The sequence below is a fragment of the Podarcis tiliguerta genome, assembly GCF_965153285.1.
Source record: "Podarcis tiliguerta genome assembly, chromosome: 1".
NCBI lineage: Eukaryota > Metazoa > Chordata > Lepidosauria > Squamata > Lacertidae > Podarcis > Podarcis tiliguerta.
Genome location: NC_139534.1, coordinates 118,609,204 through 118,628,558, shown reverse-complemented (window position 1 = coordinate 118,628,558; position 19,355 = coordinate 118,609,204). Strand labels below are relative to the sequence as shown.

Below are 19,355 nucleotides of genomic sequence, written 5' to 3'. Positions count from 1 at the left end.
GGATGGCTGAAGAACGACCATGTTGCGGTGCTGCTGCCTATCTCCGTGCCTCTGAAGCTGGAAGCAGCCTAGATAGCAGACATTTGAGCATGTTGGGTATGGCGAGCTATCCCAAACCCTGCAGCTCCAGCGAGGAAAGCTTTGAGCTCCAAAGTGGCGGAAGGTCAGAGGCTAAAAGCTTTGTTAAAAGCAAAAATAAGGATGAAGGTTATCAATCCCATCGATTGAAACACAACCAGAAATGGGGTGAAAACATTCACGGTCTGGAGCACGCTTCACTCTACCCAGCCAAAGCAGGGAACGCCAGCCAGAAGCTGCAGAGGCGGAAGGTGCAGAAGAGAAGCAGCTCGTCGGCCTCTGACCTCAGCGCGCTGAGCCAAGGCTCCTCAAGCTCCTTGTCTGTCGTGGAAGAGAAGATCGAGGCCAAGCTCAAGTTCTCACAGTTCCTGAACGAGGTCACGTTCAGGGTGCTTGACCCTGTGAGCTTGAGAGCTTTCCGGGCCGCCAAGCTGAAGAGTAGCCTGGGCTCGGGTGGCAGAAGCCTGGATGACTTGCGGATGAAGAAGAAGACCCCCGAGGGCTGGAAAGCCGATGCTGTGGCCCGGAAGTCACACCAAGAGACGGACCTGGAGAGCTTGAGGAGCGATGACCTGGTGGCTAGAGCGCGGTTGCGCAAGCTGGAGAAGTCCTTGTCTTTGGATACAGGTCCTCCCCATGAGAGATACGGAGATGGGATTTCATGCGAAGTCAGGCCTGTCCTGCCAGGAGAAACCATCATTTTGCAAAGGGATGGGATGCCTGCTAGGAAATCCGCCTCCTTGCCTCGAAGTTCAAGCATGGTGAGCCAACCCAAAACCACTTTATTTGGCATGTTTCTCATGGGTTTGGGGGAGGGGGCCGTAGTTCAGTGGTGGAGCATCTGCAGTAGCATACCCTCCAACACTTCTCCAATGAAAATAGGGGCATTGTATTCTATCATCATCATCATCATCTGGACAGCTTTCAGCATATATAAAAAACATTTTTTAAAAAATTACAAAATCTTCCCTATACAGGGCTGCCTTCAGATGTCTTCTAAAGGTTGTATAGTTACTTATCTCCGTGACTTGGGGGTCACATAACTCCATACCCTCCAACAATTCTTTGAGTATACCTGAAGGGGCCACCCCCATCGTTCAGCCCGGACACTGACGTCCAGCTCCGAAGGCCTTCTGGCAGTTCCCTCACTGTGAGAAGCAAAGTTACAGGGAACCAGGCAGAGGGGCTTCTCGGTGGTGGCACCCTCCCTGTAGAATGCCCTCTCATCAGATGTCAAGGAAATAAACAACTATCTGACTTTTAGAAGACATCTGAAGGCAGCCCTGTTTAGGGAAGTTTAAATGTCTGATGTTTTGTTGTGTTTTTAATATTCTGTTGGGAGCCACCTAGAGTGGCTGGGGAAACCCAGTCTGATGGGTGGGGTACAAATAAATTATTATTATTATTATTATTATTATTATTATTATTATGCAGGTGTCCTAGGGAAAAGCGGGACAATCCGGGATCAAATCAGAAACAAGGATGGCTTCTGTAAATCTGGGACCATCCCTGTAAAATAGGAACACTTGGAGGGTCTGCAGTAGGTCACAGGTTTGATCCAAGTATCACTTGGAAAAGACCCCTGCCTGAAAACCTGGAGGGGTCACTGCCAGTCCGTGTAGACAATACAGAGCTAGATGGACCCATGGGCTGACTTGGTGGAAGGCAGCTTTCTATGTTCTGCAGCTGAGCCAAAAATAGGGCATAAGGGCAGAGCTCATTATCAGCAATAGCAGAGCTTCTTCCTTTTTTTTTCTTAAGAGTTTCACCACCACCCTGTTGTTGTTGAAAGTAACAGCAGTGGCATCTGTCGATCTGGCTGCCATTTTGCAGTTTTCCACAATGCCGAGGACTTAGCATCATACCTGGGACATTATGAGGAGCAAAATGGCGACGCACAAATGTACACTGGTTGGCAATATTTGGAGTGCATTTGGTAAACTGCCCCTCTTTTTGCAGAAGGACGAGGGAAAGAAAATCCTCAGCAAAATCTTTTGTCTTGCGCAGTGGTTCAGTTTGGTTCCATTACCCTCCACCTGTGCTTGTGAAGCTATGGGTTCAAATCACCCTTCCCTGAGTGCCAGGAGCCAGCAAGGGTGGAGGAAGTACGTATACAAAGACTTTACATGTGCAAAATCCTAATTTCAGTCCTTGGCATCTCAGTGTAAAGTAATCTGGGCAATATAAGTGGGGAGAAATCCACCTCTACGCCTATTTCTGTAAAAAGCTCTTTGGACTGGCAGTCTACCTTAGTGTAAGGCAGCTTCCTGTGTTCAGAAGACCCCTCATACATGTAGGGTTCACTTTCTGGAGACAGCAAAAACAGTTTCACTTGCATAGTATCATCCACATTCTACTTCCCCCCCCGGGGTGCCAATTAACATGAGAGAAAACGTTCGCACTCCCCTTTTTAAAATTCGCTTTTGAAATAATGTATGCAATTGCCAGCTTCCTCCCCTTGCCCCTGTCTCTCACCAGCTGGTGCTAAACTGAGACCTTAAGAACTTAACCCAGGGGAGGCCCAAGCAAACTGGCTTCCTGGTTGCATAATCCTGGCCCATTCACAAACTGATGACCTCAAGCTGAGCCCTTAGGGGAAGAAAAATGTTAAGTCACTTTGAAGTCAAGAGAAGCCTTATAGATTTTTTAAAAAAGAAAGAAAGAGGTGTGTGTGTGTGCGTAGTCTGCAGCATGAGAGGGCAGAAGACCTGTGTGTAACATCTCCTCTTCCCCTGTTCACGTTTATAAATGCAGTCATTTAATAAAAGCACCAGGCATCCATGCTGCTGCAATTTTGCAAGGTGTCCTTGGCCGCCTGTGCCATGTCAAAGATGGCCTTAAGGCAAGGTTCTGGACGGAAGGCAATTCCGTCTGAAAAGCTCTATGCTCCATTACAGGTCAGCACCCTGAATAGCAAGTGGATGGTCCTGCAAAAAGAAAAGAACAAAGGTGACCCCTCCTCACAGTTCAGAGGGCTGCTATTAGAATTTGTGGGGCTGTGAGCTCTATAGCATACATCTGGGATGGGCAGCGGCTGACAGGCAGATGCATCCTCTGTATTAACTTTAACCACTTTGCTTTTAACATGGTCAAAGTCCCTCTCTGCCATGTTACAAGTCCAGCAGCGACCTTCTTTCTCTCATGGGCGATTTCATGGGGTTCAGCTTGGACTAAATTACCTCCCTGATCATTTTCTGCCTCAGTTCTCTGTGCTGAATCCAGAGGACAGTTGTAATAGGAACATTTCTCTACTGAATTCTGACTGCTTCAGTGCTGTAGTATTTTGTGAATAGATAAATGCGGGTTTCCTTTTGGAATTCCTGCCCCTGGACTTCTGGACTTATTCGCACAATGTCTTCAGTAATGTAGATCCCCTTCTCTTTGGTCAATTCCAACTTTGGCCCCTTCCTGGAGCTCCCCGTGGGAATTTCATTTCTCAAAAAGTGTTGGGAAATGAAAAACTAGAGCTCCAAAATGTATTGATTTGTTGTTGTTGTTCTTCACATCAGGAAGCCTTCAGCTGAGTTTGGTGACGATATCTTGAGAGGCAGTGGAACCCAAGGAGAACAGGGACAGATAGACAAACCACTTTCCAAAATAGATATTAAATGTTCTCTTATTTGATTCTTATAATGGTGATTACTATGTAAAATTTAATAAGGCAATCCATATTGTGGGCACTGTGACAATTTTGAACCGTGTGTATTCCAAAATAAACTCGAAGCAGTTTATTAAAGAAAACAAGTAAAATAAATGAGTGTGCGATAAAACAGTTCACAAACAAACGTAAGTATAACATGCAGGGAAAGTCTTCAAGCTGCACTGAAAACAGTTCATATTTCTAAAATCAATTTCGTACAGTAAAACCAAGAGTGTGATAAAACAACTCAGCAATAAAAACCAGGAGACAGAACTTTAACCCACACTACAAGCCTGACAAAATAAAAAGGTCTTAGCAGAGCTTGCCTGAAGCTTACATTTCCAAGGTCTTCAATAAACGCAGGCTAATGCTACTATGCAGGAAGCTCAACTTTGCTATGGCTGTATTGCATTTAGTGTTTCATAATATAACTAATAACACATAGTCCTGCCGAACATTTCAATTTCAGGCAGCCTTACATAACCTGCACGAGCTCAGTTGTGACAATGGTTCAGAGACATAGAAGCAAAGTTGTCATGTGACTGGAGGAGTTTTCAGCATTCGTGAAAACTGGCATCCTCTGGAGATTCAGACCCAGGGGGCGGTGATGTGCAAAAATCACCTATCAGACTATGGAGTATATGACACATATGTTTGTGGTGCTGTACCACTGCTGCTGCAGAGAGATCAAACGCAGGAGACACTCTCCATCCTTCCTTGCCGTGGGATCACATTCATCCAGTGCTTTACCAACTGCACTGGCTCTTGGTGGTGTACAGGGTCAGGTTTAAGGTGCTAGTTTTGACCTTTAAAGCCCTATGTGGCCTAGGACCCATGTACCTATGGGACCGCCTCTCCTGGTATGCCCCACAGAGGACCTTAAGCTCCACAAATGACAACATTTTGGAGGTCCCAAGTTGCAAGGTGGTTAGATTGGTCTCAACTAGGGCCAGGGCCTTTTCAGTACTGGGCCCGACTTGGTGGAAGGCTCTGTCACAAGAGACTAGGGCCCTGTGGGACTTGACATCTTTCCACAGGGCCAGCAAGACAAAGCTGTTCCTCCTGGCCTTTGGTTTGGACTCAGTCTGACCCTTATGTTTTTCCCTCCCCTTATGGTTTTGATCTATGGGCTACTTTTAAAATAAGGCTGCATTTTAAATTGCATTTTAACCTGTATTTTAAATTGGGGTTTTACCCCTATTATGATTTTACTGTAATTTTACTGGTGTTAGCCGCCCTGAGCCCGGCTCTGGCTGGGGCGGGCCGGGTATAAATAAATGTGTTGTTGTTGTTGTTATTCCTGTGCCACGGCACAAAGGTGTGTGAATGTTTTTGCCCTTCTACATTGCCTCGCCCTCACTCTGAACATTTGAGTACTTGGGTCACATAAAATGTAGTAATTTATAATGTGACTATTGCAGTAAATGGATTTTTTTTAATTGGCGGGGTGGGAGCATCAATGCAGCTCCTTGCCAAGGGTGCAAGGGACCCCAGGTCCTTCTTGCATGATGCACTGAAACGCATCTTGCATGCATGACTCCAGATAATGGAGCAAAGCAGCCAGGAAAGAGTCCTGTGGCATTTTAAAGCCTATCAAATTTATTGTGGCATAAGCTGTGCTATCTTCATTTGGTGCGTGGGTGTGTATGAAATATTCCCATAAAGCACCTTGAATCAATTTCACAACAAGGGATTATGGCTATGAGTCTTGGAAGACCTGCTCCCTGTCCTGGAGGCCTTTTCCCACCTGGCCTGGGGAGACTGACTGACTCCAACTGGGGCCCTGACTGACTCCAACTACAAAAGCTTAAGGGAGGCTGAGGAGTCATGGAACATAGTGACAGATAAAAATCCCTGCCCCTTATGGGATATGCCAGATTTTTGATCCAGCAGAACCAAAGCCTCTATCACCCGACTCCCAAATTCCCAATTTTTGGGCTTTCTGCTGGCTACCACAAGTGGTAAAATAGCCAGTAGTAACTTTATACCTGCCATGGGGCCTCCAGCATGGCGAAGCCCCCCTCCTCCTTGCATGGTGGGCTACCCTGGAAGTGGAGGCTGGCTGATGGACAGGAGCCTGTTTGGTTTTCTAACCTCCCCAGGCAACAACATCAAGGAGCTAGGGTTGCACCCGAAGTCTGGATGCAATTCATATGTGCAGAGATATAAAAGTTTGTCGAAAGTGGAGCAAAAGAAAGGGCCACGAAATGCAAAGGACATGCAGTAGTTACACCTCATTTATATGCATTGGCCAAATGCATAAACGATATGAATGGAATGACTCATTCACAACAGCAGTCATGGGTGATAAGATTATAGTGCTATCTTCCTCACTTGAGCCCAGATTCAACAGAATAACATTTGCTAATAAATTCAAGTTCAGCAGTTTCTCACAGGAGTGCCCCTCTGAATTCTTGTTGTTGTTGTTGAACTTACAGAGCCTTGGAGGTCTGCAGCAAAGTGTTTGGGGCGACTGAAATGTTGTAATACAACTTTCTGAATGTACTGAACTTAAGGACATAGGAAGCAACATTATAACAAGTGGGACCTTTGGTCCATCTAGTTCAGTTATCGTTACACTCACTAAAAGCGGCTCTCTAGGATTTCAGGCATGGGACATTCCCAATTCCACCTGGAGATGAACAAGGAACCCTCTGCTGTATCCCTGACCTATAGACCTTCCTGTGGTGATGTCAGATTCGTCTCTGTTTATTCGCACATAGACTGAGCTGAGAGATAGCAATATTAGCTGAATAAACCATGGTTATCAAGTCAAGAGAAAGCATGGTGAGCCCTCCCTCAGTGGTGCTTCATTCTACCAGTGAGGACAGAGAGAGGCCTGTTTGCTTTCCTTCCCCCCATCCCACCCCTCCAGCCATCTCTCCTCTTCTCCTCACGGATATACTTGGGCACTTCTAGAGTGGTTTGTTTAAACCACAGTTTCCCATTATACCCAAACAGGGGTAACTGTGACTTAACCTTGGTTTACTAACTTGAATATGACTCTACTGTCAGAGTGGTGTTGTGCTGGCTGTACAGCTATACTAGGAGAGCTTTGACGTAAGGAGGAAATTACATCAAGCTGAAACCCTTATGCATCTCACTTAGTAATAATAATAATAATAATAATAATAATAATAATAATAATAATAATTTATTATTTATACCCCAGATAGATATATACTATCTGACTGAGTCTCCCCAGCCACTCTGGGTGGCTTCCAACCAAATATCAAAAACTTCCTTAAACAGGGCCGCCTTCAGGTGTCTTTTAAAATTAAAATAGTTGTTTATTGCCTTGACATCTGATGGGAGGGCATTCCCCAGGGCAGGCGCCACTAATGAGAAGACCATCTGCCTGGTTGCCTGTAACCTCACTTCTTGCAGCGAGGGAACCACCAGAAGGCTCTCGGTGCTGGATCTCAGTGTCCAGGCTGGATGATGGGTGTGGAGATGCTCCTTCAGGTATACAGGACCAAGGCCACTTAGGGCTTTAAAGGTCAGCACCAACACTTTGAATTGTGCTCGGAAACGTACTGGGAGCCAATGAAGATCTTTCAGGACCGGTGTTATATGGTCTCGGCGGCCGCTCCCAGTCACCAGTCTAGCTGCCGCACTCTGGATTAATTGCAGTTTCCAAGTCACCTTCAAAGGTAGCCCCACGTTGCAGAGTAATATTTCTAGAGATACACCACGTAGAGTGCATTGCAGTAGTCCAAGTGGGAGATAACTAGACCATGCACCACTCTGGCAAGACAGTCTGCGGGCAGGTAGGGTCTCAGCCTGCATACCAGGTGGAACTGGTAGACAGCAGCCCTGGATACAGAATTGACCTGTGCCTCCATGGACAGCTGTGAGTCCAAAATGACTCCAGGTTGTGCACCTGGTCCTTCAGGGGCACAGTTACCCCATTAGGATCACTCACAGCTCATTCTTCCTCATGCTGATGTCAGGAACTGTTGAGCACTACCACATATGGTGAGCCTTGTAGCTTCCATACTGACTCCACCCAGAATGGTCATTGGCTCCTACAAGACAGGAAGGAGTATAAGAGAGCTTCCTGTCTTAGAGGAACTGTGCTTGAGCAACTAAGTCTACCCGCACTTCAGAGGGTCTTGTGCTTCTGGCTTGTTCTCTGATCTTGGATTTTCCGAGCTCTAACTGGAGATGCTGGGGATTTAACCTGGGACCTCCTGTGTGCAAAGCAGATGCTCTAATCACTGAGCTATTATCCCAATTGCTCCTTAACTGTTCTAGAATGCTGCCCCTGACACAGCCCTGACTCTTGGGACAAGCAAGATCCTACTACCTTTTTTTGCGATAAGCTCCAAGCTTTCCATACATGCAGGGAGGGAGGGTGCAAGATTGTGGCGATTGAAACCTACATTGCTTGGGTAAAAAGCAATTACCCTTTTAGATTAACAAAACGAGTCTCTTGCAAACTAAAAGAACAGTTAATTATAGAAAAAGGAAGACAGAGCGTACTTGTGAAAGATCACATTTGTTTGCATTAGCTTATTCCCATCTTCTGCTTAGTACTCTGGTTTTCTTTCATGAAAAGCGTGCCTCCCATAATCCGCCCATAAGGATGGATTTTAAATAATCACTTTCCACTTATATACATTTTTTTTCAGCCAACGTGCTGTATCTCTCATGGCTGGGTTTAAGATCTTGCTCTGTCTCTGTATGCACGTATCAAATATTGCAGATGCAATAGGAGTGGAACTGCTGATGGATTTCAAGGGAAATGCACTTAAATCTATTGTAATAACAAATAGACATACTTTCATATTTACTTCATTATTCTGGGATCCAAAATGAATGGAACCTTTCAGAGTTTGCGAACAATTCTAGCATTTTCAGCACTTTGTCAAAGAGATGGATTTACATCAAGGCCTCCTGAGAACCATTCTCTGATTAATTTTGCACTGCACCTTCACAGACTTGTTCTCTGTTGCTCAGAGGATAGGACAAGAACCAGTTGATGAAAATTGTATGGAAGCAGGCTAAAACTTGGTGGGACATGGGTGGCACTGTGGGTTAAACCACAGAGCCTAGGACTTGCCGATCAGAAGGTCGGCAGTTCGAATCCCCGTGATGGGGTGAGCTCCTGTTGCTCAGTCCCTGCTCCTGCCAACCTAGCAGTTTGAAAGCACATCAAAGTGCAAGTAGATAAATAGGTACCACTCTGGCGGGAAGGTAAACAGCGTTTCTGTGCACTGCTCTGGTTCGCCAGAAGTGGCTTAGTCCTGCTGGCCACATGACCCGGAAGCTGTACGCCGGCTCCCTCGACCAATAAAGCGAGATGACTGCCGCAACCCCATAGTCGGTCACGATCTGGTCAAGGATCCGTTTACCTTTACCTTTAGGCTAAAACTTAGGAGAAGCTTGCTAATTGTAAGAGCTATTCAAAAATGGAACATCTACCTTGGGAGGTGCTCACGTTTCCTTTGCTGAAGATGCTTGTATCCTTGGGCAATAAGCACCCACAAAGGAATGTTTGTGCCTTTCATGTCTGTGCACATGTTTTCACATTTAATCCCTTTGGTGAAGAAGTTTATAGCCTTAGTTTAATATACTATAGAAACACAGACTTATAAAGCTGGGACCATTGACTATCCTTAACCATCCTTGACCATTGGCCATGCTGGGACCATCTACTCCAGCATCCTGCTCAACGTAGCATCTACAAAATAGGATACCATCAGTCCTCACCAACCTGGTGTTCTCCAGATGTTTTGGACTGCAACTCCCATCAGCCCTAGCCAGCATGACCAATCATCATTGACCGTCCTTGACCATTGGCCATGCTACCTATCCAAAACATCTGATTGAGGACTGGTTGGTATGCTGTGGTTGCATCCTGCTTGCGTGGCGAGTTCCCGCCTCCCCCCAGTGAAAATAAAGACACATGACACCATTATTTAGGTTAATGGGCTAAAAATGGCCACAACTTTATTGGTTACAGGTAATGAGCAGTATTGGCTTAGGCAACTAGCCAACTATCCGGCTTCAGCCTGCCTGCTTGAAGTCCAGGAAGGGTTAATCAACAGTAGGGGGAGTCCTGCTGATGCACATCAACTAGGAGCTCCCCCGGGGTCACTGCTCGGGGGCGTGCCTTGGGCCCTCACCTCCATAGGCTTCAGACAGGGCCATTCCCCCAGAATCCTATATCGGACTACCCTTCAATATCTGGGGAGGTGATGGTGCATCCTCCCCCTCTCATTTACATAACAATACTGTTACCAATGCCTAACCGCCAATGCCAGGGAAGTTCTACATTGAGCAAGGAGTAGATGGCCTCCACATTGCTAGTTTTATAATTCTGTGTTTTCCGTGGTATGTGCATCTAAGGCTCTAACTTCTCCATCATGATTTTCAGTCCTGTTTCAAAATTTGCATGAAGGTGCATGCTCCTGATCATGTCTATCTGAATCATCTGGGTATTATGACAGTTACAGTTCCCTTCCCATTGACCTAGGTGCCTCAGACAAACCAGGTTAAATGGGAAGATGCAGCAATGGGGATGTAGACCAGGATGGGCACAGACTGCAGAGAACTCACTGGTATCACCTGGGACGTTCTGGAACATATAGATTTTACCATTTGGAATTCATCTGAAACCAAAAGTATCGGATGGATCAGACATCCAACAACCCCTCATTAAATTAGTCCTACATTTACCACCCCCTCCTCAAAGGACGCGGGTGGCGCTGTGGGTTAAAGCCTCAGCGCCTAGGGCTTGCCGATCGAAAGGTCGGCGGTTTGAATCCCCATGGCGGGGTGCGCTCCCGTTGTTCGGTCCCAGCGCCTGCCAACCTAGCAGTTCGAAAGCACTCTCGGGTGCAAGTAGATAAATAGGGACCGCTTACTAGCGGGAAGGTAAACGGCGTTTCCGTGTGCGGCTCTGGCTCGCCAGAGCAGCAATGTCACGCTGACCAGGTGACCTGGAAGTGTCTCCGGACAGCGCTGGCCCCCGGCCTCTTGAGTGAGATGGGCGCACAACCCTAGAGTCTGTCAAGACTGGCCCGTACGGGCAGGGGTACCTTTACCTTTACCTTTTTACCTCAAAGATAAATTCTGAAAGGGATGGGGTGGTAGGTCCTCACATAACAAGTCTTACAACACAAGGGTCCCTGCTATTGCAGTTCCTTTTCAAAAGCCAAATAGAGTTTGGTGACCTCCCTGCGGTCTCGCCCACCCTCTTCCTGGACAGCAGCAGTGACACACCTGCTGGAAAGCTAGCATTGCGACTCTGGCCTCCCCAGCAACCCATCTCTTCACTGTGGAGGAAGTCTGCATGTGCCATGGGTTGTGCTGACACTACAGTTTGCACATCTCATGAGCACCAAGGACCAAACTACACATGATGTTAAATGCATGCAAGTATCTAATGTGCATGTATAATAATAATAATAATAATACAGTGGTACCTCTGGTTAGTGGGACGTGAGTGGCGCTGTGGGTAAAAGCCTCAGCGCCTAGGGCTTGCCGATCGAAAGGTCGGTGGTTCGAATCCCCGCGGCGGGGTGCGCTCCCGTCGCTCGGTCTCAGTGCCTGCCAACCTAGCAGTTCGAAAGCACCCCCGGGTGCAAGTAGATAAATAGGGACCGCTTACTGGCGGGAAGGTAAACGGCGTTTCCGTGTGCTGCGCTGGCTCACCAGATGCAGCTTTGTCACGCTGGCCACGTGACCCGGAAGTGTCTCCAGACAGCGCTGGCCCTCGGCCTCTTGAGTGAGATGAGCGCACAACCCTAGAGTCTGTCAAGACTGGCCCGTATGGGCAGGGGTACCTTTACCTTTACCTTTACCTCTGGTTATGTACTTAATTCGTTCTGGAGGTCCGTTCTTAACCTGAAACTGTTCTTAACCTGAAGCATTACTTTAGCTAATGGGGCCTCCTGCTGCTGCTGCGCCGCCAGAGCATGATTTCTGTTCTCATCCTGAAGCAAAGTTCTTAACCCGAGATACTATTTCTGGGTTAGAGGAGTCTGTACCCTGAAGCGTATGTAACCTGAAGTGTATGTAACCCGAGGTACCACTGTACAGTGGTACCTCGGGTTAAGAGCTTAATTCATTCCGGAGGTCCGTTCTTAACCTGAAACTGTTTTTTAACCCGAGGTACCACTTTAGCTAATGGGGCCTCCCGCTGCCGCCATGGCGCAATTTCTGTTCTCATCCTAAAGTAAAGTTCTTTACCCGATGTACTATTTCTGGGTTAGCGGAGTCTGTAACCTGAAGTGTCTGTAACCTGAAGTGTCTGTAACCCGAGGTACCACTGTCATAGACAGTGAGCACAGGGAGGAGAGGGGTCAGTCCTTTCCCTGTATGTTGTGATCACATCAAAATAATTCCTCTCTTGCTGAAACTGCTATTAGCTCCAGGGAGAAGGCTCCAATTAGAAGCTTCCCTCTCTGTGCCAATAGTAGCTTCAGGGGGTAAGTTTGAGCAAGACTGGGTCATGACCCACAACCCAGGGACCTTACGGTGCTCAGCAATGGATGCAGATGAGGACAAGTTTCAGGTTACTTCCTGGGTGGCAGGGAGACATAACTGCCAGGGACTGACACCACTGATGAAGCGTGCAGCTGGCAATGATGCGGCAATGTGCAAATTTGCACTCACTCTCTCTTTCTCTGCCATGCATCATGGGATCAGTTTGCTACCAGGGCAGGTTTAAGTTTTTTGATCACGACTAGCAAAGTTCTCAGCAGCTAGGGATCAGCCTACCTGAAGGGGATGCCTGCAATCAATCAATCAATCAATTAATTCCTGGGAATCGGAAAGGGCCTGACAGTCATGTGCTTCCAATGCTCTGGAAAATATATTTATTCCCTCAGGCCTTTGTGCGTAATGCACAGTTTTGTCCCTAACATGCCTGAAAAAGGCTTCTTCCCAGAGCAAAAGAGATCCATGCATCCAAGATGTATAAAAAAAGAGCGTGACTGGACAAACAGGATGCTGGCACCCCCAAATTGTTGACGACTGCCAAGACTTCACAAAATCCATCTTCTCCCATTGACGTTGTCAGGGCTGCTTCAGCTTCTGAAGCCTCATACTTGTTGAGGTGTTGACAAAATCTAAAAAATGAGCTCATTCAATAGGAAGTCTTGAAGAGTGGGTAGATTGCATGTGGCCATCACCATGAGCACAGTTATCCTTTTGCATAGTGTTTGCATGACTGCTGCGCTGTGGCAACCACAGACTGCCACCCAAGAATCACAGAATAATAGAATTGAAGAGTTGGAAGGGACCCTGAGGGTCATCTAGTTCACCCCTCTGCAATGCAGGAATCTCAGCTGAAGCATTCATGACAGATGATCATTCAATGAAGGAGATTCCACCTGTCAAACATAGGGCTGCCATACGTCTGGCATTTGGGGGGGGGGGTGTCTGTCCTGGTTTTTACTTTTTGAAATATGGGAACCCTAGTCAAACCGCTTTTACTGTCAAAAAGTTCTCCCTAATGTTTAGTCAGGATCCATTGGTTCAGGTCCTGGAGCAGGAGGAAACAAGCTTGTTCCATCTCCCATGTGATAGCCCTTCAGATATCTGAAGATGGCTATCAAATCACCTCTCAAGCTTCTCTTTGTACTTTATCTCTGTACATTGAGAGTGGAGACATTCCCTCCAGCTTGACCTTGTTTATTGCCATTGGTGCCTCCTGCAAGGACTCATGGAGGCATGACACCAGTTACGCTGCCTCCTCAAAGTCATTTTCAATTTCTAGTCCCATCTTCCATTTCAGGAGGACCTCACACCTTTGGCTTCCCCTTTTTATTGCTAGACTCCACCCCTTTATTGCTGGGCTGACAGCTCTGTGACATCACCAGACCCCACCTCATACCATAAGAGCCAGTGTGGTGTAGTGGTTAAGAGTGGTGGACTCGTGATCTGGTGAACCAGGTTCGTGTCTCCGCTCCTCCACATGCAGCTGCTGGGTGACCTTGGGCTAGTCACACTTCTTTGAAGTCTCTCAGCCTCACTCACCTCACAGAGTGTTTGTTGTGGGGGAGGAAGGGAAAGGAGATTGTTAGCCGCTTTGAGACTCCTTAAGGTAAAGGTAAAGGTACCCCTGCCCATACGGGCCAGTCTTGCCAGACTCTAGGGTTGTGCGCTCATCTGCGCTGTCCGCAGACACTTCTGGGTCACGTGGCCAGTGTGACAAGCTGCACCTGGCAAGCCAGCACAGCACACGGAACGCCGTTTACCTTCCCGCTGGTAAGCGGTCCCTATTTATCTACTTGCACCCGGGGGTGCTTTCGAACTGCTAGGTTGGCAGGCGCTGAGACCGAACGACGGGAGCGCACCCCGCCGTGGGGATTCGAACCGCCGACCATCCTTAGGGTAGTGATAAAGCGGGATATCGAATCCGAACTCCTCCATCACTTTGGGGCATCACCAGGCCATGTGACATCATTCTTGAATCTCAAGTTTCGGGGTGCTGGATTCTAAAAAAGTCTATATGGGAATGCTTTGGGACTAGTGCTGCTCACTGTGCATTTGTGTGGTTTTCTCACAGCACAGTTTCCCCTCTATGTCTCTAGCACAGTCTTACAAGTGGACTTAAAAGCTGCCCCTTGAATAGCCTCTCCATAAATATATCTAGCATTAAAAAATAGTCTGGGTGGAAATTATCCAAGGCTTTTCTTCAAGCCGTTCTTATGCGCATCACAGATCTGCAGCCGTTAGCCGGTTGAATTCAGCGTTCCTTGCAGAGAAGAGCGATCTGTGGAGCAACTCACACAATGTTCGAGACAAATCCTATTTCAGGAAGCGAGCGCTCTGAATCACAGTCACTGGCAGCCAGGAAGCTAGAGAGCAGCCTGCAAAGTGGTGTGTGATGATTGAGGAGAAGAAAAAGCACAGCTATAGGCAGCAGGACCTGCTCAGCATGAGAGAGAATGCTCATAAGCATTCATCAAAGGGAAGGGACAATGAGGGGAAAACATTTGCAAATAGAATTCCCCTCCTCTGCTTCAGGAATAAAGCCTACCCCCAATTCCACATATGATATTGGAGCGAGGGCTTTGGGCAGTGGCCAAGTGTTTACAGTCATACCTCAGGTTACAGACACTTCAGGTTGCGTTTTTTTCAGGTTACAGATGCGCCGAAACCCGGAAGTACCAGAATGGGTTACTTATGGGTTTCGGTGGTCATACATGCACAGAAACGCTAAATCGTGCTTTGCGCATGTGCAGAAATGCCGAATCGCAACCCGCACTTTCGCAGACGCGCCACTGCGGGTTGCGAACGCTGTGGGTTGTGAACGTGCATCCCACACGGATCATGTTTGCAACCTGAGCGTCCACTGTGCTTGTGTCTCCTCTTGCTTACTATAATAATATGGTGAGTATAACTATATAATAATATGGTGAGTATAATATGGGACGCGGGTGGCGCTGTGGATAAAAGCCTCAGCGCCTAGGGCTTGCAGATCGAAAGGTCGGCGGTTCGAATCCCCGCGGCGGGGTGCGCTCCCGTTGTTCAGTCCCAGCGCTTGCCAACCTAGCAGTTCGAAAGCACTCCCGGGGGCAAGTAGATAAATAGGGACCGCTTACTAGCGGGAAGGTAAACGGCGTTCCGTGTGCGGCTCTGGCTCGCCAGAGCAGCGATGTCACGCTGGCCACGTGACCCGGAAGTGTCTCCGGACAGCGCTGGCCCCCGGCCTCTTGAGTGAGATGGGCGCACAACCCTAGAGTCTGGCAAGACTGGCCTGTACGGGCAGGGGTACCTTTACCTTTTTATAACTACCTCAAGGGCCACCAGTCTGAGGCCCACGTGTGCCTGTGTGCCTTTATCTCCTATAGCATTGACAAAAGGTCTCCATAAACATCCCCTCCCAAATCCACAGCTCACAAGAGCCAGTTGCTCTTCCTGCTCAGTTCCTGTTTCACTGGCTCAGCATCTCCTACCTTGAATATGCCCCCTTAAGCATGCCTACATTTCATCGGATGCCAGAACTGGACACCTCCCTTCACTTCTGTTCTGAACAGAGACCAGATACAAATAGCTTCTCTCTGTGAGTGAGCATAACAGGGGCTATCCACTCAGTCGAATCTGGCTGGGAAGGTGCCAGCCTCACGTTGTGGGAGGGCCCCAGTTCAGTGGTAGGGCATCTGTTTTGGATGCAGAAGGTCCCAGGTTCCAGGTTGCCATCTCCAGTTGAGACTGGGGGATAGCCTTCTCTGAAGCACACAGGATTCTCAAAGTGGCCAGTGAGAAGCCCAATAAGCAGGACTTGAGTGCAACAGGACTTCTGCCATGCCTGAGCCTCAGACTTCTGCTGCAAAATAAACAACACTTACTCATATTTTGTTACTGTTTCCGTCATTCTAGTGTGAGCTCCCCCAAGCAGCCATCATTCGATGGCATGCTCTTCTTTGCACGGCCAGGTGGAGACACCCCCCCCCCGACCCCAGGCGACCCCCGGGAGGAATAATGACTCACGACAATGTGTTATGGGATTAAAATTGGACACAACTTTATTAAACTTTCAGTTGCCTTGACTTAGGCATTGGGCATTTATCCCTCCCAGCCCCCGTCCAGGGATCTGGAGAACATCAGGGTTATCCAAACTGTGTGGGGATTGGGCTGGCTCTGGAGAACGTTGGTTCAAGCAGAGAAACCCGCCTCCCATTTCGCCGCAACGCAGGGGAGAGCACTGACTCCTCTGCGCATTTAATGTTGCTCCAATTACTTGTTCCATTTCATCCCTTGCTACAATAGACCAGACATTTTGTTTGTTAGGAGACTCACAGTGCCTACTATGGCTACAGAGACTGGCAATTCATAACTGCTGCCTCCCATGTTTTTAAGCTGCGTTAGCAGGACTGAAGTGTCCTCCCAGGGAGCAAACCTGGGTAGTGTGTGTGGAGGTCCTGTGCTGCCCAGATGACAATACCCGCCTCTCGACCTTGCTGCTGTGATCCAAAGGAAAGCAGAGAAATACATTTGGCAGTAGCTTGGCTGTAGGGGTAGCTGGAAAGAGGCATACAAGACACCATCCAACTGTCTTAGGGATTCTGGATTTGTGTAGAGTTTATTCCTTAGCCTTTTCTTCTCCTGATGAAAGATAGGTAGATGATAGAGATGAAAGATATAGATGATAGATGATAGATGATATAGATAGATGATAGATAGATAGATGATATAGATAGATGATAGATAGATAGATAGATAGATGATAGATAGATAGATAGATAGATAGATAGATAGATAGATATAGATAGATAGATAGATAGATAGATACATGATAGTTACATAGATGATATAAATATAGATGATAGATAGATACATAGATATATATAGATGATGGATAGATGATTAGATAGATGATAGATAGATAGATAGATAGATAGATAGATGACAGACAGACAGATAGATAGATATAGATGACAGATAGATATAGATAGATGATAGATGATAGATAGATAGATAGATAGATAGATGATAGATAGATAGATAGATGATAGATTAGATAGATAGATAGATAGATAGATAGATAGATATAGATAGATAGATAGATAGATATAGATGACAGACAGACAGATAGATCTAGATGATAGATAGATATAGATAGATGATAGAGATAGATAGAAGATAGACAGACAGATGATAGATAGATGCATCCATCTATCTATAGATATAGATGTAGATAGATAGATAGATAGATAGATAGATAGAGATAGATAGGGTAGATAGAGATAGATAGATAGGGATAGATAGGCATAGGAAGGGGGATAGAGGGTGTGTGCGCTTATTTCAGAACACAAAAAATATACAGAATAAAACCACATACCTCTCAACTGTCCTGTTAAAATTGGGACATCCCGTTTTTTCACCCATGAGCATGGCACCCCAAAAATGCACATTTTGGGGTGCAGCAAAAGAATGGCCCCGAAAAAGGCACATCTTTGGGGGCCGTGATCTTGCGTGCACCATATAACTCGTGCAGGAGCACAGCTGGAGAAAACACGTGTCCAGTTTTTCTCCACAACGCATTGGAGGGTATCACACCATATTGTATTTAGAGCTCAAAAGCATCAGTCCCCCTTCCACGACCAGCATCCACTGACCCTCCCCCTTCCCCCAGAAAGCCTAATGTCCTTCTCATCAGCCCCTAACAAACTGAAGTTCCCATGATTCTTTGGGGGGAGTCATGCATATGGGGTGGTGGGCAGAATAGCTCAGTCAGTAGAGCATGAGACTCTTAATCTCACGGTTGTGGGTTTGAGCCTCTCGTTGGGTAAAAGATTCCTGCATTGCAGGGGGTTGAGCTAGATGACCCTCAGGGTCCCTTCCAACCATACCATTCTATGATACAGTTTAAAATGTATAGTACAAATGGGGCACTAGACATTGCAACGCCTCACAAAAAAATCCAGAAATAACCCCCTCCCCTTTCATGTTTTTTTTCAGGAGGCCTATGTTTTATCCCCAGCCACCCCATGAATCGCCAATTTTTTGAATAAAAAAATGTTCCCCACATCCTCCTACCCCAGACATCATGGTAGTTAGCAAGGATAGTTAACCCCATTTCAGGTTATTGTTGCCTGTCCAAAAAAAGTACAACGAGAAACAGATAACAGCATATTGATTTTACATCTATTCTAACCTTCCCAGTGGAAATGCCATGGCTCTGCATTATAAGTTTTCTCCCTTGTCAAGCAGTGTAACTGTTAGCAGCCGATAATTCATCTCACTGACTTTCGCTCTTTGGCCTTATCGAGACACCGTGCGGTCTCTGCTCCTATATGTCATGGGGAATATCGGGGGAAATAAAGCACTGGTGCCTATCAATTTTATTTTGAAAGACCATTTCTGATCATTCCCAGGAGTTTGCCTTTAGATAAGGGCAAACAGACAAGCAATAATTTTTGCGAGAGTTGGTATGAGAGAGCCATTGTGGCCCATCAGCCAGAAATATATCTCTGCCCATTTCCTTTGACCCACAATCATATCTGTCATATTGAGCAGTATCCGAGTAGTTTTTTTACTCTGAGTAGGACTATTAAAAATTATGGGTCTAAGTTAGTCATGTTTTTATTATTTTCAGTGGGTCTCTGTTCTCATTATAGTTATACTAACCAGTTTGGTATTTCCACAGCTGTACAAAATTCAGCAAAAAATATATATAAATAAATACACCCCCCCCCCCATTTGACAGAGACTGAAACCTATTGTCGGCTGCTTTGAATTGTTTTGAATATTACCCACCTTAGGGTGGGTAAATAATAATAATAATAGGGATAAATGTAGGCACACATATCACAGCAGGTTCAGTAGCAGCCTGTGTTGTAGGGCGGGGGTGGGGGGGCAGATAGGGATGTGAAGTTGGGGCTGCCCAGGTTGTCATCCTTAGTACACCCCTATATCTTTGACTTCTCTGCCACCCTGGCTCGCTCCAGCCCCATTCAGGTAAGGTGCAACAATGCCAACGTTGGGACAGTTCTCCGCCATATGGGTTGCTACTTGATCAACTATGTGGAAAGTAGCTATTTGTCTGTCAGCCAGGAGTTCAGGAGGTACCAGTTAAAATGGGTAATGCTTGAAAGCTTCATGTTTGGGTTTGGCATTTGGTGAATTCCCTCTGAATTCCCTCTTTTGTTGCCTCTTTTTACCAAACTTTAAAGAG

At 46.7% G+C, this 19,355-nt stretch overlaps 1 protein-coding gene and 1 long non-coding RNA gene across 2 annotated transcripts in view; one reads left to right on the top strand and one right to left on the bottom strand.

The window, feature by feature from the left end:
- The window catches only part of LOC310678030, a 162,725-nt gene that overhangs the window by 100,703 nt on the left and 42,667 nt on the right, over positions 1–19,355 (bottom strand). The window lies entirely within an intron of this gene.
- The window catches only part of BEGAIN (brain enriched guanylate kinase associated), a 185,148-nt gene continuing 165,876 nt past the window's right edge, over positions 84–19,355 (top strand). Inside the window, exon 1 of the mRNA XM_083440748.1 lies at positions 84–839. Within this exon, the coding sequence (XP_083296874.1) occupies positions 90–839 (750 nt within the window). The 5' untranslated portion in view covers positions 84–89. The remainder of the gene's footprint in view (positions 840–19,355) is intronic.